The following is a 22,739-nucleotide window of genomic DNA, read 5'->3' as shown; positions in this document are numbered from 1 at the left end:
CCGCGTCACTGTTCGACCAGGCAATTTAGAGTCCAGTGTGTAAGGGGCTGAAGGGGCCCTGCTACACAGGTAGGATACACAGGTCCCAAGCAGTCCCTGTTTGTAAACACCTAATATCACACAAAACCTAGCTAAAAGAGAGGCAAAAGACAGAGTACGACATTTAACTGGAGTTAAGAATATCATCTTCTCCATTTGTACCAAAAAGAGCAACTAAAGGATTAGGCTCTAAATTTAAGTTTAAAATTAAGGATAGAGTTTGAAATGCCTCCCTCTAGTATTTTTCAAGGCTAGGACCTGTCCAAAACATACAAATTAAAGAAGCCTCTTTTCTCTTACATTTATCACAGCAAGGATTTGCATCTGAATAGATACTAGATAATTTAATGTTAGACATATGAACCCTATGTACAGCTTTTAATTATAATAAACAATGTCTGGCACATAGAGATGTAGTATTAACCATCTTAAAAATTAGATCCTAAACTTCATGTGATAATGTACGGTTTAAATCCTGTTCATTGGCATTTTTAATTTTAACTAGAGGGGCATGTCTCAAACCTACCAACTTATAAATAATGGATATTAAACCTGTGCAAAAATTTTGTAACCTAAATATCAGATCAACAATATCCGCATCAGGTGTCCGAGGAAAATTTTTATCTGAGATTTAAGAAAATGTCTAATTTGCAAGTAACTGAAAAAAAAACACTATTTGGTAAGTTGAACTTTATAGAAAGTTGTTCAAATGACGGAAAACTGCTGTCAAGGAAAAGATCTTTGAAACGTTCAGTACTTAATCTAAAACAATCATGAAAAACCAAATCTTGTAAAGAAGTTTGAAAAAGGATGATTGGATAAAATAGGACTTGAAAGAGAAAAGCCATAAAGTCCAAAGTGTTTTCTAAATTGCACCCATGCTCTAATGGTGTGCCTGACAACAGGATTATCAATTGATTTATTTAAAGAGAGGGGAAGTGAGGATCCAAGAAGTGCTGGAATGGAAAGGTTATTTGCAGAATTCAACACTATTGCTACCAATACTGGACTATCCACTCGATTATGAAAATGTTACCAATACATAAAGTTACGCTTGTTGACTGGCAAGTAATAAAATCTGAAATTACATAGAACCATGCCTCCCCATTCCTTTTAGGTTTTTGATGAGAAACATTGTTTAGATGAGAGTCCTTACTCCTCATATATATGACGATATATTGGAATGAATTGAATCAAAAAACAATTTAAGAATAAAAATTGGTATAGACTGCAAAAGGTATAGAAATTTAGGTAAGGTATTCATTTGAATAGTATTAACACGACTGACCAGGGATAAAGAGAGGGGTGACCATTTGTTAAAGACTTTTTCACTTGTTTTAATAATGTAAGAAAATTTTCTTTAAAAAAGAATTTATGATTCTTTCTAACTATAATAACCGAGATTTAAATTGATTTTCCACAATTTTAAAGGGGAAATTGGTATAGACTGGTGCAGTTGTGTTCAAAGGGAAAAGTTCACTTTTACACAGATTCAATCTCTACCTGAAAACTTACTAAATTGGGAAAGTATTTAAATGTGGACAGAAAGAAAGTGTGAGGATTTGATAAGTAGAGCAAAAGATCACTGCATGAAGGGATACTGAATATTCAATTCCCTTTCTACAAATCCCTGAAATGTCACTACATTCTCGAAATGCGAACGCTTATAGCTCTAAGACCAAATCAAATGGTAATGGACATCCTGTTGAAGATTGAAAGGTTGTGATTGTTGAAAATTAGTAAGAACTGTAGCCATTGGGGATAAATACAATAATTTAATCTATGAAATAAAACCTGATCCAAAATGGAACTTTTCGAAAATTGTGAATAAATATTTCCATTCAACTCAATTGAATACTCTTTTACTAGTCAATCAAAGCACTTCATGATGGTAGAGGTCACTGGGAAAGTTCACATTCTGGAACCGGACTCGAACTAGATACAAAATAGCTAATAAGCTCTGTATATTAAAATGAGAATAAGTTTTTAATAAAACCAGCCTGGTCTTCAAGGATATAATAACCGATATACACACTTCATTAAATATTGCCGGAAGATTACACTTCCAAAACAAGTCCGATAACTCCAAAAGTAGATGAGAAAAAGATTTGAAAAACTCCACAGGAAACCCATTGGGTCCTGGAGCCCTTCCTGAATGTATTGAAGAAATAGCAGTAACTATTTCCTTGTATGATATAGGCTCATCTAATCTTATATGTTCATCCAAAGAAAGCATGGGAATATTTAAATGATCCAGGGAATTTTCCGTAGAATTACTTTTATTTGTGAATTTGGAGTTATAAAGTCATTTGTAATATTTCATGAATGTCTCAGAATGATCTGTGGTAAAGTTACCATCCTCCACTCGAATTCTTTTAATTTGCCACTTGGCTGCAAAACCTCTCAGCTCATAGCTAAGAGGTTGCCTGATTTATCACCATGCATATAAAACTGCCCTGCTCCTTAACAGATGGTTTTCAATCGGTTATGTAGAAAGAAGATCAAATTTAGTTTGAACTTCAACTTGCTTTTTATTTAACTCCGGATTTTTGGTTTGAGCATATTGTTGATCAGTTTGTTTAATTTGATTAACATATTCTAATTTTTTTTATTGGTCTTCCTTTTTAAATTTACAGTGTAAGAGATAATTTTCTCCCTCAGATAGACTTTCATAGCATCTCAAACAATCAGACTGGACATTTCTAATGAATTGTTTGTATCTGCTTCTCCATAATTTTCACAAAGTCATTATCCAATAGTAAACTCAAATTAAAATGCCAGTGACTCCTTATTTGAGAAAAACCAGGAAAAATCATAGTCAACAGAATGGGCATGATCTGATATTACTATAGTTTAATAGGCACAGGATCTAGTCAGGAATCAATTCATTATCAATAAGAAAATAATCAATTCATGAATAAGTTCTATGAATGTGTGAGAAGAAGGAATACTCTCTACTGTTTGGATACAAAAAGTGCCAAATATCAGAAACACCATAATCTGATTTTTTTAAAATGAATTAATAAGGCAGATTTACTCAATATGGTAGGTTTAGGAGAAGAAATCCCAAAAAGTACTAGAGAGTATAAGCTCAGATCCAGTAACGAAGGAAAGAAAACAGTTCAAAAACCTCCACATTATCTATATTAGGGGCATAAATATTAGCTAAAACTACCATTTTATTAAATTTCCCTGAAACAATAATATATCGACCATTTGTATCTGAAATGACTTGTGTTGGAGAAAAGGAAAATTTTTATTTTTAAGAATAGAAACAACCCTCCACCACCCCCCCCCCACCCCCCAGCTTCAGCCTCAAACGAGGAATGAAAATGTTTTCCTCTCCACTTTTTCATGAGATGGGAATTATTGCAACTACGAATATGTGCTGCTTGTAAAAAAAATACAATATTAGCTTTAACCTGTTTTAAATGAGAGAACACTTTCTTCCACTTTGCCGTATAATTCATACCTTTTATGTTCCAACTAATGAAGTTAATAGAATTATCCATAATTTTCTGTTATTAATGTAGATTGATTAGAACAGTTAATATCTAGCCACCAGGTGGCAACCTTGAAGTAAACATAAAACTGGTGGTATAATGAAAAACTACATTCTACATTCTGAGTCAAAGTTTAAACACATTTCTAAAGCCATAATAACCTTGGGGGAAAAAATATCCCCAACCTCCCCTCACCCCAACCCCCACATTCCAAAACACAGAAAACTGCTGAAGATTTTGCAGTTTGCTTTCCCAAACAAACCATTTCAAACCCAATTATCTCCAAGCTGGAGTTGTTTACAAAAATGCTCCATTGCTACTATTCTTCCAAACAAAACGTCTATTATGACTACATCAAACACTAGTTACTTTACAGATTTCTCGTGTATTTTTCCCCCATGAAGTAAATTATTCAAAATGTTTAATGAAAGGAGAAATATCAATTTAATATTAAGCCAATATTTCTGAAAAATAAATGAATTAGTTATTTTACTAATTAAAAGGGAAGAGAGACACAGAAAAGAAAAAAAATTGCATAAGTATAACCCCTAGTAAGCTTAATATCCCAGTAAAAAAGAAAAATAATTTGCCCAGATAAAATGAACCAAATGTGACCATCAAATGTAATGTTACAAATGTAAGAAATCCTTAAAATTAATAATAATCAGTCATCTTCAGTCTTCAACCTTATGTTCCCACAGAGCACAATGTAGTAGTAATTTCTTCCAGGAACCTCTGAGCCTCATTAACTGAATGCAGCTGCTTTTTCTGGCCATTAGAAAGTGTAATATGAAGCCGTGCAGGATATAACAAGGAAGGCTTTAAACCATGTTTAACATTACTTCTTTGCATTCGCTGTGCTGCTTCATGACTTCAGAACAGTAGTCTTCAACAATTCTTATATGTTGACTTCGATATACAAGTGTCCATCTTCAACGGGCTTCATGAATCAAAGACTCCTTTACTTTATAAAGATGTCGCCAAAGAATAACTGAATGAGGTCTTTGCCCAATAGCCATCTTAGGAAATAAAGAGCAATGTGGCCTTTCAATCCTTACCAAAGACCTCATAAATCAACTCCAAAAATAATTTAGTAGGCTGTCCAGGATTTGTAAATTCTGTCGTCTACCCCTGGCTTTCAGATCAACAACTTTCTTCATGTTTCAAATTACTGTTATTTAATCCAGAACATGTATTTTCCACTACATCAACTCGTATTAAGTTTCCACCTCAACCGTTGTCAAACGTTCACAGTGTTCTTTAGTTATTTGTTGTACTTGGTCAAGTTTATTGTTAATCTCACCCAAGACTTCTTTAAGATCGTCAGTCATTGTCTGCTGATTGAGTAATCTCGGTGAAAGACTCCATGGTCAGATTCATTAACACCTCTTCTTCCCAAATTTCCTTCTTGTAGCCATTTCAATACAAGCTTATGTAGAAAAAAGAAAGGCGAGTTATATAGAGCACTTTATTAATAAAATAAGGAGCTAAGTAAATAGAATAAATGAAAGTAAATAGAATAAATGAAAAGTAATTAGGAGTGTTAGATTGCTGCTGTTACCCCATGAACAGCCAACCATAAGTCCCAACTACTATACTAAATACTTCAATTTATGAAAGCCAAGATGCCAAAAGCTTTCTTCACAACCCTGTCCACCTGTGATGCCACTTTCAGTGAATTATGTATCTGCATTCCAAGATCCCTTTGTTCCTCTGCACTCCTCAGTGCCCATTTACTGTGTATGACCTACCTTGGTTTGTCCCTCAAAATGCCACACTTCACATTTGTCTGCATTAAATTCCATCTTCCATTTTCTGGCCTATTTTTCCAGCTGGTCCAGATCCCTCTCCAAACTTTGAAAGCCTTCCTCACTGTCCACAACGCCCCCAATCTTCATGTCATCAGCAAACGTGCTGATCCATTTTACCACATTATTATCCAGATCATCGATATAGATGACAAACAACAATGGTCTCAGCACCGATCCCTGAGGCACACCTCTAATCACAGGTCTCCAGTCTGAGAAGCAACCATCCACAAACACTCTCTGTTTTCTCTCGTTCATCCAATTTTGAATCCAATTTACAACTTCTCCGTGGATGCCGAGTGTCTGAACCTTCTGAACTAACCTTCCACATGGGACCTTGTCAAAGGCTTTACTGTATCAATGTACATAGACTTTCCTTCATCTACTTTCTTGGTAACCTCCTCGAAAAACTCTCTAAGTTTCGTTAAACATGACCTACCAAGCACAAAGCCATGCTGACTCTCCTTAATCAGGCCTTGGCTGTCCAAATATTTGCATATCAATCTCTCAGAACACCTTTCAATAATTTACCTACTACTGACATCAGGCTCACCAGCCTTTAATTTCCTGGTTTACTTTTGGCGCCTTTTTAAACAATGAAACTACATGAGCTACCCTCCAGTCCTCTGGGATTTCACCCGTGGATAAGGACATTTTAAATATTTCTGCCAGGGCCCCTGAAATTTCTACACTAGTCTCCCTCAAGGTCTGTAATCTCTATATGATCCATGCCACTACTGCTTGTTTCCCTTCCTTTCTTATACACTATGTCTGTTTCCTAAGTAAATATTGATGCAAAAATCTGTTTAAGATCTCCCCCATTTCATTAGGTTCCACACATAGATGATCACTCTGATCTTCCAGGGGACCAATTTATCCTTTACTATCCTTTTACTCTCAATATATTTGTAGAAACTCTTTGGATTTACCATCACATTATCTGTCAAAGCAGCCTCATGTCTTCTTTTTGTCTTCCTGATTTCTTCCTTAAGTATTTTCTTACATTGTCTATACCAGTGGTTCTCAACCATTTTCTTCCCACTCACATACCCCTTTAAGTAATCCCTATGCCATCGGTGCTCTGGGATTAGTAAGGGATTACTTAAAGGGGTATGTGGGTTGGAAGGGAAGGTTGAGAATCACTGCTCTTGACCCAATTGTTATTGAAATATTTTGCTTGAGAAAAATTGCCATTGGCCCATTTCCTTTGGAGTTGTGAAACCTTGCACATAAAGAGTCAATTAGGTCCGATTTATTAAAAAAAAAGTTTTCAGACTTTTTCTATCAACCTACATCCCACCTTAAGCAATTCTTTACTAATCACAGAGCACCTATGACATAGGGAATACTTAAAGTGGTATGTGACTGGAAAGAAAAAGGTTGAGAACCAGTGGTCTATACTCTTCTTGTACCCCATTTGTTCCTAGTTGCCTATACCTGCTACACACCTCTCTCTTCTTCACCAGATCACTAATATCCCTTGAAAACCAAGATTCCCTGTGCCTGTTAACTTTGCCTTTAATCCTGACAGGAACATACAAACTCTTCATTCTCAAAATTTCACCTTTGAAGGCCATCTACTTACTGAACACATCCTCGTCAGAAAACAACTTATCCCAATCCACTTTTTCTGATTTGATTTAGAAAACTTTCCTGAATACATTTGACAAACTCCAAGCCATTCAGCCCTTTTACAGTATGGATGACCCAGTCAATATGTGGAAACTTAAAATCTGCTGCTCTCACAACTTTCTGTTTCTTGCATCGGTCTGCTATCTCTCTACAGATTTGTCCCTCCAATTCTCTCTGACTATTGGGTGGTCTATAATACAACCCTATCAATGTGGTCACACCTTTCCCATTCCTCAGCTCCACCCATATGACCTCTGTAGATGAGCCCTCTGAGCTGTCCTGTCAAAGCACAGCTGTGATATTTTCCCTGACTAGCAATGCCACTCCTCCCCCTCTCATTTCCCCCCCCACCCCCTATCACATTTGAAAAAACAGAACCCTGGAAAATTGAGCTGCCAGGCCTGCCCCATCCTGTACAAGTCTCACTAATCCCACGTATCAATCCATGCCCTAAGATCGTCTGCCTTTCCGACAATATTCCTTGCATTAAAATAAATATATCTAAGAACATTTCTATCACATACAAACCTTTGATTTCTATCTATACATGCAGTCCTCACATGACCTTTATCCTCCTCCACCTCACTATCTGCTCCAACACTCTGGTTCCCAACCCCCTGCCAATCTAGTTTAAACCCCCGGAAGCAGCACTAGCAAACCTACCTGCAAGGATATTAGTCCCCCTCTAGTTGAAACAGGACCCATCTTCCTTACAGCACAATTTGCATGAGCACCATTGAGAGTGTCCTGTCTGGCTGTGTCGTTCCTGTCATAGCTGCAAAGTATCGGACTGGAAGTCAAGGCAGAAAATCACTGGGGTCTCTCTTTCCTCTATTGATGATATTTATCCCTCCTGCACCCTCTCTTTAGTCGCATATTTGGCTGCATTAACTTCCTATTTCTAGCCTCACTAGCACTGGCATGGGTAGCGATCCAGGGATCGGAACCCTGGAGGTCCTACCTTTCAACTTTGCACCTAATTCCCTAAACTCTCTTTGCAGGACTTGCTCACCCTTCCTTCCCACGTCATTGGTCCCTACATGAACTATGACATGTGGTTGCTCACTCTCCCTCCTGAGAATACCGAGAACTCGATCTGAGAGATCGCGGACCCTGGTACCAGGGAGGCAACATGCCGTCCAGGATTCTCAATCTCTCCCACAGAACCTCCTATCTGTCCCCAAACCATCGAATCTCCTATCACTACTGCTCTCCTCTCTTCCCTCCTTCCCTTCTGATCCAATCGATGCCAGCGACATGACCACTACAACTTGTCCCTGATAAATCGTCTCCACCAACAGTATCTGAAACGGCATACTTATTGTTGATAGGAACAGCCACAGAATGATGTCTCCTCTGACATTGGTTTCAGCTCATGTTCCACAAAATCATACTGCAGAGGCTGGTGGATAAACTCTCCTCGCTGGGTCTCATAAAATGGTACACAAACAACAACTTGAGTCTCACTGTAGACAAGTCAAAGAGGATGATTGTGGCTGAGGAGCATGAGGTCAACCACTCCATTACACATCAATGGTTCTGTCATGGAGAAAATGGGAAGGACAAAGTTCCTCGGTGTTCATATAAAGAACAACCTCTCTGCATTTGTCAGGAAGGAGCAGCAGCGCTAAGGAGGTTGAGGAGGGCAAGGCTGTCAGCCCCTATCACAACACAATTTGGATGAGCACCATTGAGAGTGTCCTGTCTGGCTGTGTCGTTGTGTGGCAACATAGCTGCAAAGTATCGGACTGGAAGTCAAGGCAGAAAATCACTGGGGTCTCCCGTTCCTCTATTGATGATATTTGCCAGGAGTGTTGCTTGAATAAGGATCAAAGAATGATTGAGGACCCTTTCCATCCACTGCACTGTATCTTCAACCTATTCCCATTAAGAAGGAGGTACAGGACTGCCAGGCTGAGAAATAATTTCTTCCCATGGGCTGTGAGATTGATGAACAGTATCCTGTAACAGAATAAATCATCACAAAATATTTATATACCTGTACATGTATTTTAAATTGTATCTTTTTGAGTATATGTGGTTTTATATGCAGTGCATTGTGTGTATACTGCGGTCTGGATAAAAGCTGTTTCGTCTGGTTGTCTACAGTCATATGATAATAAACATGAACTTGAAAGGGGACTGCTTAAATGGAAATCTTTCAGGGCAGATTTGTAATTTCTACCCGTGTTTAGTAAAGAAATTTTGGGAACATTGCAACTCCCTCTTAATGTCCCAAGACGAGACGTGAGCAATGGTGAACTGATCTGTTCATTTTGACCTGTTCACAATCGTTCAAGCTGTAGAGACCATGTGTTGGGCAAAGGCAGAATGGGTTCAATTGTTGCTCCACAATTAGCTATTAGGATGATTCGTATTCCAGTCACCATCGCCCTGTCAACCCTTCACCATTCAAATTCTCTAAGGGACAGCATGGTTCACGTAGTGGTTAGCACAATGCTGCTGCAGCACCAGCGAACCAGATTCAAATCCGACGCTGTCTGTAAGGAGTTTGTACACTCTCCCTGTGTCTACGTGGGTTTTCTCCGGGTGCTCCTGCCCTTCAAAACATGCAGAGATTAATTGTAATTGGTGGGCCGGAAGGGACTGTTACCGTGCTGTATGTCTAAATTTATATTTAAAATGTGAGTTTTTAATAATGTTCCTCCAATGGCAGAGGTCTCAACAGACATCTTGCCCTCGTCCTGGAAGCCTCACATTTAACCACTCTAATTCCAAACCAAAAGGAATTAGAAATAGTCAAATCAAACAGCACCTGCCGAGCCACTATTCATTTGAGATGCTCCCTAAAGTTTAACTTGACCAAACGTTTAGTCTGTTTGCTCCTCAAGCAACATGACCTCAAATCTGATGCAGTCTTGTGAAGCTTCTTGAGGGAAGTGCAAGGTCCGTGAGGGACATCCTTTTGTGTGAAACCAGGAGATCGTTGGTGCTGGCGTAACTGCATCCCAGCGGCAAGACTACATCTGCAGGAAAGATTGAAGTGAACTGTAAAAGTAGCTCGAAGAAAATAATAGATTTGAAATAGGGTAGAAAGTTTGTATAAAAATAACTGTCATCTATTTATTAGAATAGACAACATTCAGAATTTAATATTGTTTTAGAGATAAACTATTTAATGTGAGGATGTCTGGTGTGGGGGGGGGGGCACCAATACTCCTTGAGTGGAAAGTCCTGCAAAAGGTAGTGGACACAGCCCAGGATATCATAGACAAAACCCTCCTCACCATTGAGAACATCTACAGGGAATGCTGCCATCAGGGACCAGCAGCAGTCATCAAGAATCCACAACATCCAGCGCACACTCTGATCTCACTGCTGCCATCAGGAAAGAGGCACAGTGCCATGAGACTCGCAGCACCAGGTTCAAGAACAGCTGCCCCTCCACCATTTAAGGACACTTTATTGATTTTTTTTTCCTCTCAGCATTGAATAGTCAGAGTGTTTACATTTCTTTATTCATTTACATGTATAAGTATCTTCTTGAGTACAGTTTTTTGCCCTACCAAAAACAGTAATTCTGCCTCACCTCAAGAAAAGGAATCTCAGGGTTGCATGTGATGTCATGTATGTATTCTGACAATAAATCTAAATCGGAAATCTGATAACATTTTTATCAATAAAACTGCTTGTAGGTAATTCAAGTTTGAAATTCTCTTTGGGCTCATTTGGTTGTTACACCTAATGCTTAGTAGCAATGCATGAGCAGGTTGGACTTTGATTTTGAATGTGCTGGGAGATCATGTACGACTTGAATTCAAGCTTCTATCTGTACTGCCCCATTGTACAGCTCATTTTCTCATTTACAACTATGTTTATAAATTGTTAAAGAAAATTAGAAAAAATGTGTCTACCTCTCTCGTTGCTCCTGCATTTTTTTTTTCCTCTCTCTGGTTAATCAGGGTAGTTTCTAGACTTCTCTTTAATTCAAGATGTTTTGCTAATCCCGGCAGTTTGAAATATAGAGAAAGGAATAATAAGCAGTAGTCAGAAACTTTCAATTATTTACAGTAATTCATGTAAGCAATTACAGTTCGTTTCTTGATCATTCGAGAACAAACACATGAAGATATTTGGGAACTGTTTGTTGACCTATTTTCTTTGGGAGATTCTCCACAATGAAACTCGATCCTCTTTGTGAGTGACTGTTATGTTTTTATACTTGTGAAGCCATCAAGTGGGGACGACTCTTCAAGTGAAGATGAGATCATGAAGTATTTAAAGTTGGCCACATTGATCCAAATCAGAGTTCCACCTCATTCTCTCTTTTTTAACTACGTACGATTTAACCTCTTGCAACTGTGACATCCAGTTGTGCATTAAATTCACAGTAAAAATAAAATCTCCTCATGCAAGGATGAAACTGCAGCAAACTTGGAATAATTTGAAAGATGTTTCAGAGTTTTTTTTTATTTTAAAATTATTTTTATTGAGTTTTATCAGAAAAACAAACTAAAATCAGTAAATCAATTACAATGAAACCTTTGCAGATTTACAAATAGCATATAGTACAGTAGCAATATGACTTAATTCTAAATCCAATAATACAATATTGCAAGAAAAAAATTCAAACCCACAGCAAACAAGGTTAACATTCATATTGTAAGTTGTGTTAAATCCGAACAAGCGGCCTTAGGGGATCCAAACAAGCAGGTTCACCCAGTGACATTCATCATTGCACCTAATTAGTCAAATGATGGAAGTGAGCTAGAAATGGGCCCTGAGTCTTATCAAAAGAAATCTTGATTTTCGTGACATTATTAATTTTAAACAGGATGTAGTATCTAAAAGCCATTGATTATGTGTAGGTGGGAACTCATCTTTCCATTTAACAGAATTGGTCTTCTTGCTAATAAAGTGGAGAACGTTAGAACCTGTCATTAATTAGAAGATAAAATAATATTTATATCTTTAGAAAAACCAAATAGTGCAATTAACGGACATGGATCCAAAGTGATCCTAATTATGGTTGAAAAAGTTCTAAAAATGCTGGTTCAATATTTTTGCAAATTAGGGGAAGTCCAAAACATACATGACGAAGCGGCATCGAATATTTTACATTTGTCACAAAGTGAACTAATGTCAGAATAAATTCAAGCAAGTTTGACTTTGGAGAAATGTACCCGATGAACTACGTTGAATTGAATAAGACCATGCCCAGTGCACAATGATGAATCATAAATCAGGCCCAAAATTGAACTCCATTCTTCCTCTGAGAAAGCGATATTCAGATCATTCTCCCATTCAGTTTTAATTCCACTTAAAGAAGTTGCTTTCATATTCAATAGTTTATAATATAAAGCAGATATCATACCATTTAAAAAATCTTTTTAAATAAAACTTTGCACTTTTAGTCACCCAATCAATTCTTACAGGATGGTCACCACTCTCATTGGTTGTATTAATTTGGTTAAAATGAATATTCTACCAAAATATTTATACCTCTTTCAATTCCTATATCCTTTTTTCAATTCCTGAATTTTTAAAAATAATTTCAAATCAATTATTATGTCATATATATGGCAAAACAAGAAACCTCGATTGAATAAAAGGTATCTTTAGAACACTAGAAATAATGGGGGATTAGCCCCATCTAATTTCTGTTTTTACTTCTGGGCTTGAAACACAAGAAATATGTTACTATAGTTGCAATGTGAAAAGACAGATGAATATCCTAATTGGATTGAGATGGAGTTGAAATCCCTCAGAAATACCTCTCTAAGGGCAGTATTGGGAGTCATCTTTACCTACCTCTATTCAAAAATTGACAAAGAACTTAATAATGACACATAGATTGAAGATCTGGAATCAATTTAGAAGGTTTTTTGGACATGAGATTTTTAGTTACAAGCCCTATAATATCTAATTATTTATTTTAACCACCTACTTTCGATGTCAGTTTTCAAGAATGGAATTTTTTAGCTATTAATAATTTTAAAGATATTTTTATACAACCACATTTTATATCTTCAACAATTGGGGATAATATTTAACCTATCAAATAGGCATTATTTCAGATACTATCAAATTGTTCGCTCTTAAGCTTTGAACATTTTCCTCCTCTCCCTGTCCCAAATTTTACTGATGAACTCTTTGAGTTACAATTTACGCATGAGGGCTTGTTTTTTTTTAACCAGATGATGAGATTAAGGTGATGGACAGTCTTCAGACAATCCAAAGTAGTGGGGTGGAACAGGGGATGATGATGTAGTATGATTTAGAGCCACATAATATCAACTAGTTATGGAGAGGTAAACCCTTCAGGTACACCCTTTTTTTTATTTTCCACAATTGGTGCACTAATTGATATTGTGCTGCTGTGTCAAATGTACTTAGGCAATGATTTTATTTCATTTTGTACAGGTATCTCCTGGTCAACTCAGTAAAAAATACAGCTCATGTTCAACGATATTTATTGATGACAGCACTGTGAGCCAACCCAACCTGAAAAGCACAATTAAATGGTAGGATAATCAACAAGTGCAGTTCTATTTTGTCAGGCTAGATTTAAAGCAGATGTAAACTGGTTTCATTGCTTGTATAATTGTGGAGTTCTCCAGCATGTAGTTTCACTTAACAAATAAATGTTAAAAGTTAAGTCTTCCAATTTTTCTGAGTAAAGAACACCCAGCATAGACAGCTGATGAATTAAGACCAAGAACAGGACAAGAGTACATGGATTCCTTATTTGGGTTAAGAAGGACTGAGGTATCACCCATCAGAAAAGGTTGTAAAACAGGTATTTATATCAAGGATCCCAGGACATCATTTGAAGGGGGTGGGATGAACTCACAGCCACATATTTTCCTTAACCAAAATCACGTGAGACAAATTAATTTTTCATTCACACTTCATACGCCATCCGTCAAAATTTACCGCACGCAAATTGCCCATAATATTTAAAGACATTTGTACTTCGAGATTTAAGCAATTGATGGCCACGATGTCATTCTTCACATTGCTTCTATTGGCAAAATATCGATACTATTGCATCCTATTTACTGTAATTCCTTTTCCTTTCAAGTACAGATCTCCATAAGTCCATGTGACAGATTATGTTATATTTTATATTGTATATAAATATGTTTTAAAGGAGATAAATGGTGGCAGCTTTTTTAGCGTCGGTCACATACAGATACGAACACTTCAAAACAGATCTCATTTAAAATGCAGGAGCTCTGCTCAAGCCAGACAGTCCAGGCTCCGAGTGCTATTGCACAAACTTTAAAGAATGCCTCTAAGGACTGCACAAGTAGATGTTAATTGGACATGTTGTGGAGAAATGGATTATTGTTGTGGAAAGCAACAGATGAATGAACTCGGAAGATTAGGTCCGGAGCCGCAGTATGTTTGAGTACATTTGACTCTTCTAAGAGGGTCATGTGCTTTTCTCTGAGTGAGAGAGAGAGAGAGAGAGAGAAAATTCAATTCTACAGTTCCTTGCGAAGTTGGTACAGGTCTGATGCCCAAATTCCAGATGTCCAAAAATTTGGATATTATTTGAAGTTCTCTGGCTTCACCGAAGTTGTATTGGTCTAATTGTAAGTTGATCAATCTAACCTAAAACACCCAATCTTACTTTGGAAGCGAATAAAAACAATACTTGATTCATTTTTTTTAAAACCCTCTTGGCTTTCTCTTCAAACGTTTACATTTTCCAGCATCTTGGAAAGTCCAAAAACTGGAATGGTTTCTATCGCTAGAGTGCTTATGTTTCAGAGTCAGACCTGTACTGACAAGAGATGATGGAAAATTGTATTTGTAGACCATTGATAGAGTCTGATTGTATTTAAGTTTGTATAAAGGTTCTGTTATTAATTTTTGTTGTATTTCTCTTCCCAATAGTGTTACCCTTGCAATTTATTATCACACAAAGAACAGGTAATCTTACTCTCTTTCAAACTGTTCATTTTGGGCCTTCTGCCAGCTAGTGCTATCTTGTTCTGACTCATTGGTGTGATTTTATATAAAAAAATTCTTCTTCAATGGTTCAATCATGACAAGCAAGGACACTGCAAGTTTTCACTAATTTAAAAAATCCACCTTTATGAGGGGCGTTGCTATGGGTTCTGAATCCTTCAATATACTTTTCCCCTACGATGACAGCAATAGTTGTCTTACATGGCTGTCCATAATGTTTAAATTAAAGCAAGATTAATGATTCCTTTTGATGAGTACAGCTGGTATCTAATGAACTGAAATGTATTTTTTACCAGTAATTAAGTAATAAGAGTTGGGGACAGAGATCTGAAGCAGTTGTAGAAATAGGGAGGGACAAGGCAATGAAGGAATTTGAAAATCAAAATTTGGAATTCTAAATCCAGGATTGCTTCTAGATCAATAGGATTATCTACTGAATCCGCAATAGACAAATTCGCAGATGACCACATAGTTGTGGGCAATATAACTGGAAACTATCCTGTGTTCTGGCTTATTGTTTTAATATCGAGAGTCTGGTTGAGTGGTGCCAGAACGACAATCTTTCCTTCAGCGTGACCGAGACCAGGAAGCTTATTGTTCGTTTTAGGAAGGAAAGGCTGAGGGATGACACACACGGGATGGAAGCAGAGAGGGTTGGAACCTTCAAGTTCCTGGGAGTTCAGATTTCAAAAGACCTCTCCTGGGAGTCAGCATATTAAGGCAACCATGAAGAAGCCAGACCAATTCTTCTGCATTCTAAGGAGTCTTAGGAGATTTAGCATGTTGATGAATAATCTATCAAACTTCTACAGGTGCACTGAGGTAAGTATACTGATTGGTTGCATCACAGCCTGGTTTGGGAATTTGACTGCCCAGGAAAGGAGGTAGCAGACTCCGATGTCCATTGAATTTGACGCACTGCTTCAAGAAGGCAGCCAACATCAAAAAGGTGCCTTCATCATCTTGGTCCACTCACACACACACACACACACACACACACACACACACACACACACACACACACACACACACACACACACACACACACACACACACACACACACAGACAGTAAGCGAACCCAAGGAAAGCTGCTGTACATTCCCAGCAGAGTGCTCAGCTATCAGCTGTTCTCACCGACATCTTTAACATCTTCCTCAGTAGTGCCGTCATCCCTATGTACTTCAAAGTCGCCACCATTGTCCCTGTACCGAAGAAGTTGTCTTATCCTGCCACAATGACTGTTGCACTCCCGTCCATTGTCGTGAAGTGCTTCGAGAGGCTCATCATGGGGCACATCAAGCACCTGCTGCCCCTCTGCAGTTCTCATATAAATCCATTGCCAATGCCATCACCACCACCCTCCATCTAGAAAATAAAGACTCGTATGTTCAAATGCTGTTTATTGACAGTTTGACATTAAACATGATCATACCTCAATACCTGATAAGGAAGTCTAGCTTGCTGGGTCTACACACCTCCCTCTGAAATTGGATTCTTGACTTCCTGACGGGGCAACCTCAGGAATTCTGGATCGGTAACAGCACCTCCAAGACTTTCACACTGAGCACAGATACCCCCCCCCAAACTGCTGTTCTCTTTGTTGACCCATGATTGTGTAGCCAAACACAGCTCAAACCAAGTCTGTTGATGACACGACCGTAGTGGGCCTGATCACTAAGAATGAGGAGGCAGTGTACAGAGATGAAGTCCAGACACTAAAGAACTGGTGCAGAGCCAACAACCTGTATCTGAACGTTAAAAAAACAAAAGAGATGGTTGTCGGCTTCAGGAGGGCCCAGGGCGGCCACGCTCTGCTGACCATTGATGGCTCTACTGTTGAGGTCGTTAAGAGTACAAAGTTCCTTAGAGTGCACCTGGCGGAGAATCTCTCCAGGTCCCTTAACACCCGCTCCATAGCCCAGCAGTGCCTCTACTTCCTGCGAAGCCTGAGGAAAGTTCATCTCCCATCCTCCATCCTCACTAAGTTCTACAGAGATGGATCAAGAGCATCCCCTGCAAATGCATCACCACCTGGTTCAGAAGCTGTACCACCTCGGACCGCAAGACCCTGCAGAGGATAATGAAGTCAGTGGAAAAGACCATTGGGGAACCTAACATCTACTACGCTCAATGCAGGTGGAAAACAATAAACATTGTGAAGTAATCCACACATCCTTCACGTCAGCTGTTCTCCCTTCTGCCATCTGGAAGAAGGTACCATTGCACACAGGCCCTTATATCCAGAGTGGGAACAGTTTTTTACCCCAAGCCATCAGGTTCCTGAACTCCCAGTACAGATGTAGATAGTGTACCGTAGACTTTGTATATACGTCTTAGTACCTTAATATTTTAATGTGTTTAACTTCTATTCTAACATATCTATGTAAATATGCTCTGTGGTCCTGGAGAAACAGTTATTTAGTGTTTACCATGCAAGCATGATATATGTTTGTGTATGTACTGTTTATACATATATATGTATACAACAGAAACCCATTGATCTCTGGAGCTGTCTTTGGCTTGGCTTCGCAGACGAAGATTTATGGAGGGGGTAAATGTCCACGTCAGCTGCAGGCTCGTTTGTGGCTGACAAGTCCGATGCGGGACAGGCAGACACGGTTGCAGCGGTTGCAGGGGAAAATTGGTTGGTTGGGGTTGGGTGTTGGGTTTTTCGTCCTTTGCCTTTTGTCAGTGAGGTGGGCTCTGTGGTCTTCTTCAAAGCAGGTTGCTGCCCGCCAAACTGTGAGGCGCCAAGATGCACGGTTTGAGGCGATATCAGCCCATTGGCGGTGGTCAATATGGCAGGCACCAAGAGATTTCTTTAGGCAGTCCTTGTACCTTTTCTTTGGTGCACCTCTGTCACGGTGGCCAGTGGAGAACTCGCCATATAACACGATCTTGGGAAGGCGATGGTCCTCCATTCTGGAGACGTGACCCACCCAGCGCAGCTGGATCTTCAGCAGCGTGGACTCGATGCTGTCGACCTCTGCCATCTCGAGTACTTCGACGTTAGGGATGAAAGCGCTCCAATGAATGTTGAGGATGGAGCGGAGACAACACTGGTGGAAGCGTTCTAGGAGCCATAGGTGATGCCGGTAGAGGACCCATGATTCGGAGCTGAACAGGAGTGTGGGTATGACAACGGCTCTGTATACGCTTATCTTTGTGAGGTTTTTCAGTTGGTTGTTTTTCCAGACTCTTTTGTGAAGTCTTCCAAAGGCGCTATTTGCCTTGGCGAGTCTGTTGTCTATCTCATTGTCGATCCTTGCATCTGATGAAATGGTGCAGCCGAGATAGGTAAACTGGTTGACCGTTTTGAGTTTTGTGTGCCCGATGGAGATGTGGGGGGGCTGGTAGTCATGGTGGGGAGCTGGCTGTTTAGGACCTCAGTTTTCTTCAGGCTGACTTCCGGGCCAAACATTTTGGCAGTTTCCGCAAAACAGGACGTCAAGCGCTGTAGAGCTGGCTCTGAATGGGCAACTAAAGCGGCATCGTCTGCTAAGAGTAGTTCACGGACAAGTTTCTCTTGTGTCTTGGTGTGAGCTTGCAGGCGACTCAGATTGAAGAGACTGCCATCCGTGCGGTACCGGATGTAAACAGCGTCTTCATTGTTGTCTTTCATGGCTAGAGCTGGATGAGGTCCTCACCCAGGATGAGACATATAAGGCAATCGAACAACTGAAAAGTGGCAAAGCAGCAGGTATGGATGGAATCCCCCCAGAGGTCTGGAAGGCTGGCGGCAAAACTCTGCATGCCAAACTGCATGAGTTTTTCAAGCTTTGTTGGGACCAAGGAAAACTGCCTCAGGACCTTCGTGATGCCACCATCATCACCCTGTACAAAAACAAAGGCGAGAAATCAGACTGCTCAAACTACAGGGGAATCACGCTGCTCTCCATTGCAGGCAAAATCTTCGCTAGGATTCTCCTAAATAGAATAATACCTAGTGTCGCCGAGAATATTCTCCCAGAATCACAGTGCGGCTTTCGCGCAAACAGAGGAACTACTGACATGGTTTTTGCCCTCTGGTGCTGTAGTGACGTGCTAACTGCTGCATTAGCTATGTCACCCAAATGTTTCTTTAGTTCAGCATGTTGATAGATGCTGGCAGGGTGAGCGCCAGAGTGGACAGAGAGATGATGAAAGCATGGATGGTCATTCTCTTGGGTGGTACGGTTAGTGTAGCAGTTAGCGCAACACTGTTACAGTTCCAGCGAATGGGACCAGGGTTCAAATCTCGCGGTGTCTGCAAATCTCGCGCTGTCTGTAAGGAGTTTGTATGTTCTTCCCTGTGTCTGCATGGGTTTACCCCCAAGGGCTCCGGTTTCCTCCCACCCTTCAAAAAAAATGTACGGGACGGCACGGGCTCATGGGCTGAAACGCCCTGTTACCATGTTGTATGTCTAAATTTAGTAGCTCAGTGTGACAATGAGACTTGGGAAATGGGAGATTTAAATTTTAAATTTACTGTAGTTATACGGCACAGTCGCAGGCCCTACCAGTCCATGGGCCTGTACCCCCTAAATACACCAATGGCCCTACAATCCCCACGTGATTTTGAAGAGTGGGAGGAAACTGGAGCCCCTGGAGGAAGGACATGCAGACACACAGGGAAACATACAAATCCCTTACAGCCAGCAATGGATTCTTTGGTGCTGTAGTGAGGTCGTGCTAACCGCTACGTAGCTGCTACAGCTGCAGATAATGAATATATGAAAGATGATGGATTAGAAAATTATGGAACACTACAGCACAGTACAGGCCCTTCGGCCCGTGATGTTGTTCCGACCTATATGTTCTTACCAAATAAAAACTAGAATTGCCCTACCTCGTAATCCTCTACCATCACCCCTGGCAAGGCATTCCAGGAACCCACAGCTCTCTGGGATCCATCTGATATTCAGTACTATAGTCATGAGTTGCTCAGAATCTGGGAGAGGCAAATTGCAGGCGACCCCTGCATAACGGAGGAGTGAGGGGTCTTGTGACCTGAGAAACAATCCAGAATGTGAAGCAGTGTCATCTGCGCCTGTGTCAAGAAACAAGTTGGGGGGTGGGGGGGGATACATTTTGCACTTATTTACTTTTATTCTCCCTGTGCAAGTCTGGAAAGAGTAAATTTTACTCCCTGTAACGAATTTTTAGGAAATAAATGTGAGGGACTTTCCATTACCCACATGGCCGTAACTTGAGATCACCTGCAGTTATTTCATAATCCCGCCACACCACCCCCCTCCACCCTTCCCACTTTGGATAAATCATCAAGGCTGTTCCCAGAGAACACTTTGTCTCTGGTCAGTACTGCAGAATTAGTAGGATCATCTGAAATTTTATGATGAAAGAAAAGGCCATTTGGCCCATTATATTCCTGATAATATTCTCTCTCTACAGATGGTTATTCATTTTGGAATCTGGTAAGTTGGCAACCTGCTTTGAAGCCCATATCTAGGATTGGAGAGAGGGGTGAAGGGGAGGAAGAGGGAGATAAAAAAAAGAACTCTTCTGCTTTTTAGTTGCCTAATTATGCCATAAATATGAGGGACTACTGTATATTTCTTAGGCTAGTTTAAATGAAATAGGGTAATTGAAGGAGACCATAAAACTTCTGCTCCCAGGTTGAGGTCTTCCATGCCAGATCATCAGTGATGTCCTCCTTCTTCAAACAGCGTGGTGTTCCCTCTACCGCCATCCACTCAGCCCTCACCTGCATATCCTCCATTGCCTGCACATTTGCCCTGATCCTCAACTGCCCTTACGTGCAACATGGACAGGATTCTTCTTGTCCTCAGCTACCATCCCACCAGCCTCCGCATCCACACATCTCTGGCATTTCCACCACCTGCTACATGATCCCACCACGAGACACATAACACCCTTTCCTCCCCTCTCCGCCTTCCACAGGGACTGCTCCCTCTGTAACCACCTTGTCCATGTCTCTCTCCCCACTAATCATCCCCTTGGGACCTTCCTCTGCGGCTACAGGAAATGGCACACATCTGCCCACACCCTCCCTCACGACCATTCAGGGTGCCAAACAGTACATTTCACTTGTGAATCTGCAGGGGTCGTCTATTTCATCCGGTGCTTCCATTGTGGTTTCCTCTACATCGGAGAGACTGGGCGCAGATTGGGAGGTCGCTTTGTTGAGCACCTCGGCTCTGTCCGCTGCAATAGCGTGGATCTCCCAGTGGCCACCCATTTCAATTCCCCATCCCATTCCCTTGCTGACATGTCTGTCCATAGTCTCATGCACTGTCAGACTGAGACTACCTGCCACTTGGAGGAACAGCACCCCATCTCCATCTGGGCACCGTCCAACCTGATGGCATTAACATCGTCTTATCTGGTTTCCGTTAAAACCTTCACCCACCCTCTTCTTCTTCCCCTGTCACCTTTCGCTCAGTTCTGTCTCTCTCCTTTCCATCTGTTTCATTTCACAGAACCAACATCAATTCTCGCCGCCACTCTTTCACTTGTAGAAACAATATATTATTGGCACAGATTCTGCAGGTGGATAGTAATTTCTGTGTACTTCCTTTGAATTCCTTGTGTGGTCGTGGCATGTTTAATTGAGCAGAATGCATTGGTATCTCACCTTGTGCTCAGGATGCATTCCCAGGAACAAAAGCAAGAATGGAACCATCACCAGAAGAGATCGTTGAAATGTACCATTTACCGAGATGCATTAATGACAACGTGCCTACTGAAACCTGTTGCAAACTTCTGTCCTTCCTATTGCTGTCCTGGGAACCTGCTGCTAGTCACTGCCATCTTTTGAGGCCACCACAGCAAAGATAGCTTAGCATTATGATACTGCCTGGGAAGGTAGGCGTTGAGTGAGCGGGGAAAGGCAGTTCAGTGGCAAGATGTAGGGTTTCAGGGCCACACCCAGTCCAGCTTGTTGAGTTGGGGCCAACAGCAGCTGCTTCATGTGTTGACAGACGCCCAGATCATGTGCTCTCTTGGAGATGATGGAAACTGCTATCCCCCACCAACCCCAACTGGCACAGACTCGAAACATCGGTAATCTATCTTTACCTCATATGAAAACTGCAAGACCGGCTGAGCCCTTCCAACATTTCTGCGTGTTTTTAGCTCCCTGTGGCTGCCTGCCAACACACGGAGCGGGAGCTTCAAGTTCCCACCAATGACTCTCATTTGCCATCCCAACCCTCTGCCCCATGCCTCAGCCCTTAGCTATCACAGCATTTACATCAAGGGGGTGGGCGATTCATTACTGCAAGAGTGCAAGCAAAGCACTTGCACCATGTTCCTGACACAGCAGCTCAAAGTAATGAGGAGTTTTGGAATTTGCACCAAATTCTTTGCACCTAGATTTCCAGTGATGCCCAGTCTGATTACAGGTCTTTTATATTAAAAGTACAGGGATAACATACCTCTAAAAGTGAGAACTGACTGATGTAATAACTTGCACTGAACAGAGACAGTGTACTAATAACCCGGTTCCTGCACACAAATTTCCCCACGCGTTGTTTTCGGAACAACACCTTGTATTCCATCTGGGCACTTGCCACCCAGATGGCATGAACACCACTTCTCCAATTTCCATTTACCCCTCTCCCCTGAGTCACTGTCTTTCCCTATCCCTCTGTGTGCTTTCTTGCAGCTCCCACCCCCTTCCCTCCCTTCTCCATTCAGAGAGCTACCTTCACCCCTCTCCCCCATCGTTTTTCAGCATTTTGTTCTCTTCTACCCTTCTACTTGTATCTACCTGTGTCTTTCCTGTTAGCTTGTGCTCCTCCCTGCCCCTTCCTCCCACTTCCCCCGCCCCCACCTTTTTATTCAGTCACCTGC

General features: G+C 40.6%; 1 protein-coding gene across 4 annotated transcripts in view; it reads left to right on the top strand.

Moving 5' to 3' along the window:
• ccnyl1 (cyclin Y-like 1) overlaps window positions 1-22,739 on the top strand; it is a 141,934-nt gene that overhangs the window by 79,161 nt on the left and 40,034 nt on the right. For all 4 annotated transcript variants that reach the window (XM_069933887.1, XM_069933888.1, XM_069933891.1 and 1 more), the window contains 2 exons: window positions 13,367-13,467; window positions 14,849-14,884. In XM_069933887.1, coding sequence (XP_069789988.1) covers window positions 13,367-13,467; window positions 14,849-14,884 — 137 coding nt within the window. The remainder of the gene's footprint in view (window positions 1-13,366; window positions 13,468-14,848; window positions 14,885-22,739) is intronic.

The sequence above is a fragment of the Narcine bancroftii genome, chromosome 4 (genome assembly GCF_036971445.1).
Source record: "Narcine bancroftii isolate sNarBan1 chromosome 4, sNarBan1.hap1, whole genome shotgun sequence".
In the NCBI taxonomy this organism is placed as follows: Eukaryota; Metazoa; Chordata; class Chondrichthyes; order Torpediniformes; family Narcinidae; genus Narcine; species Narcine bancroftii.
Note: the sequence above shows the minus strand (reverse complement) of the source record. Positions and strands in the feature narration are given on the sequence as shown.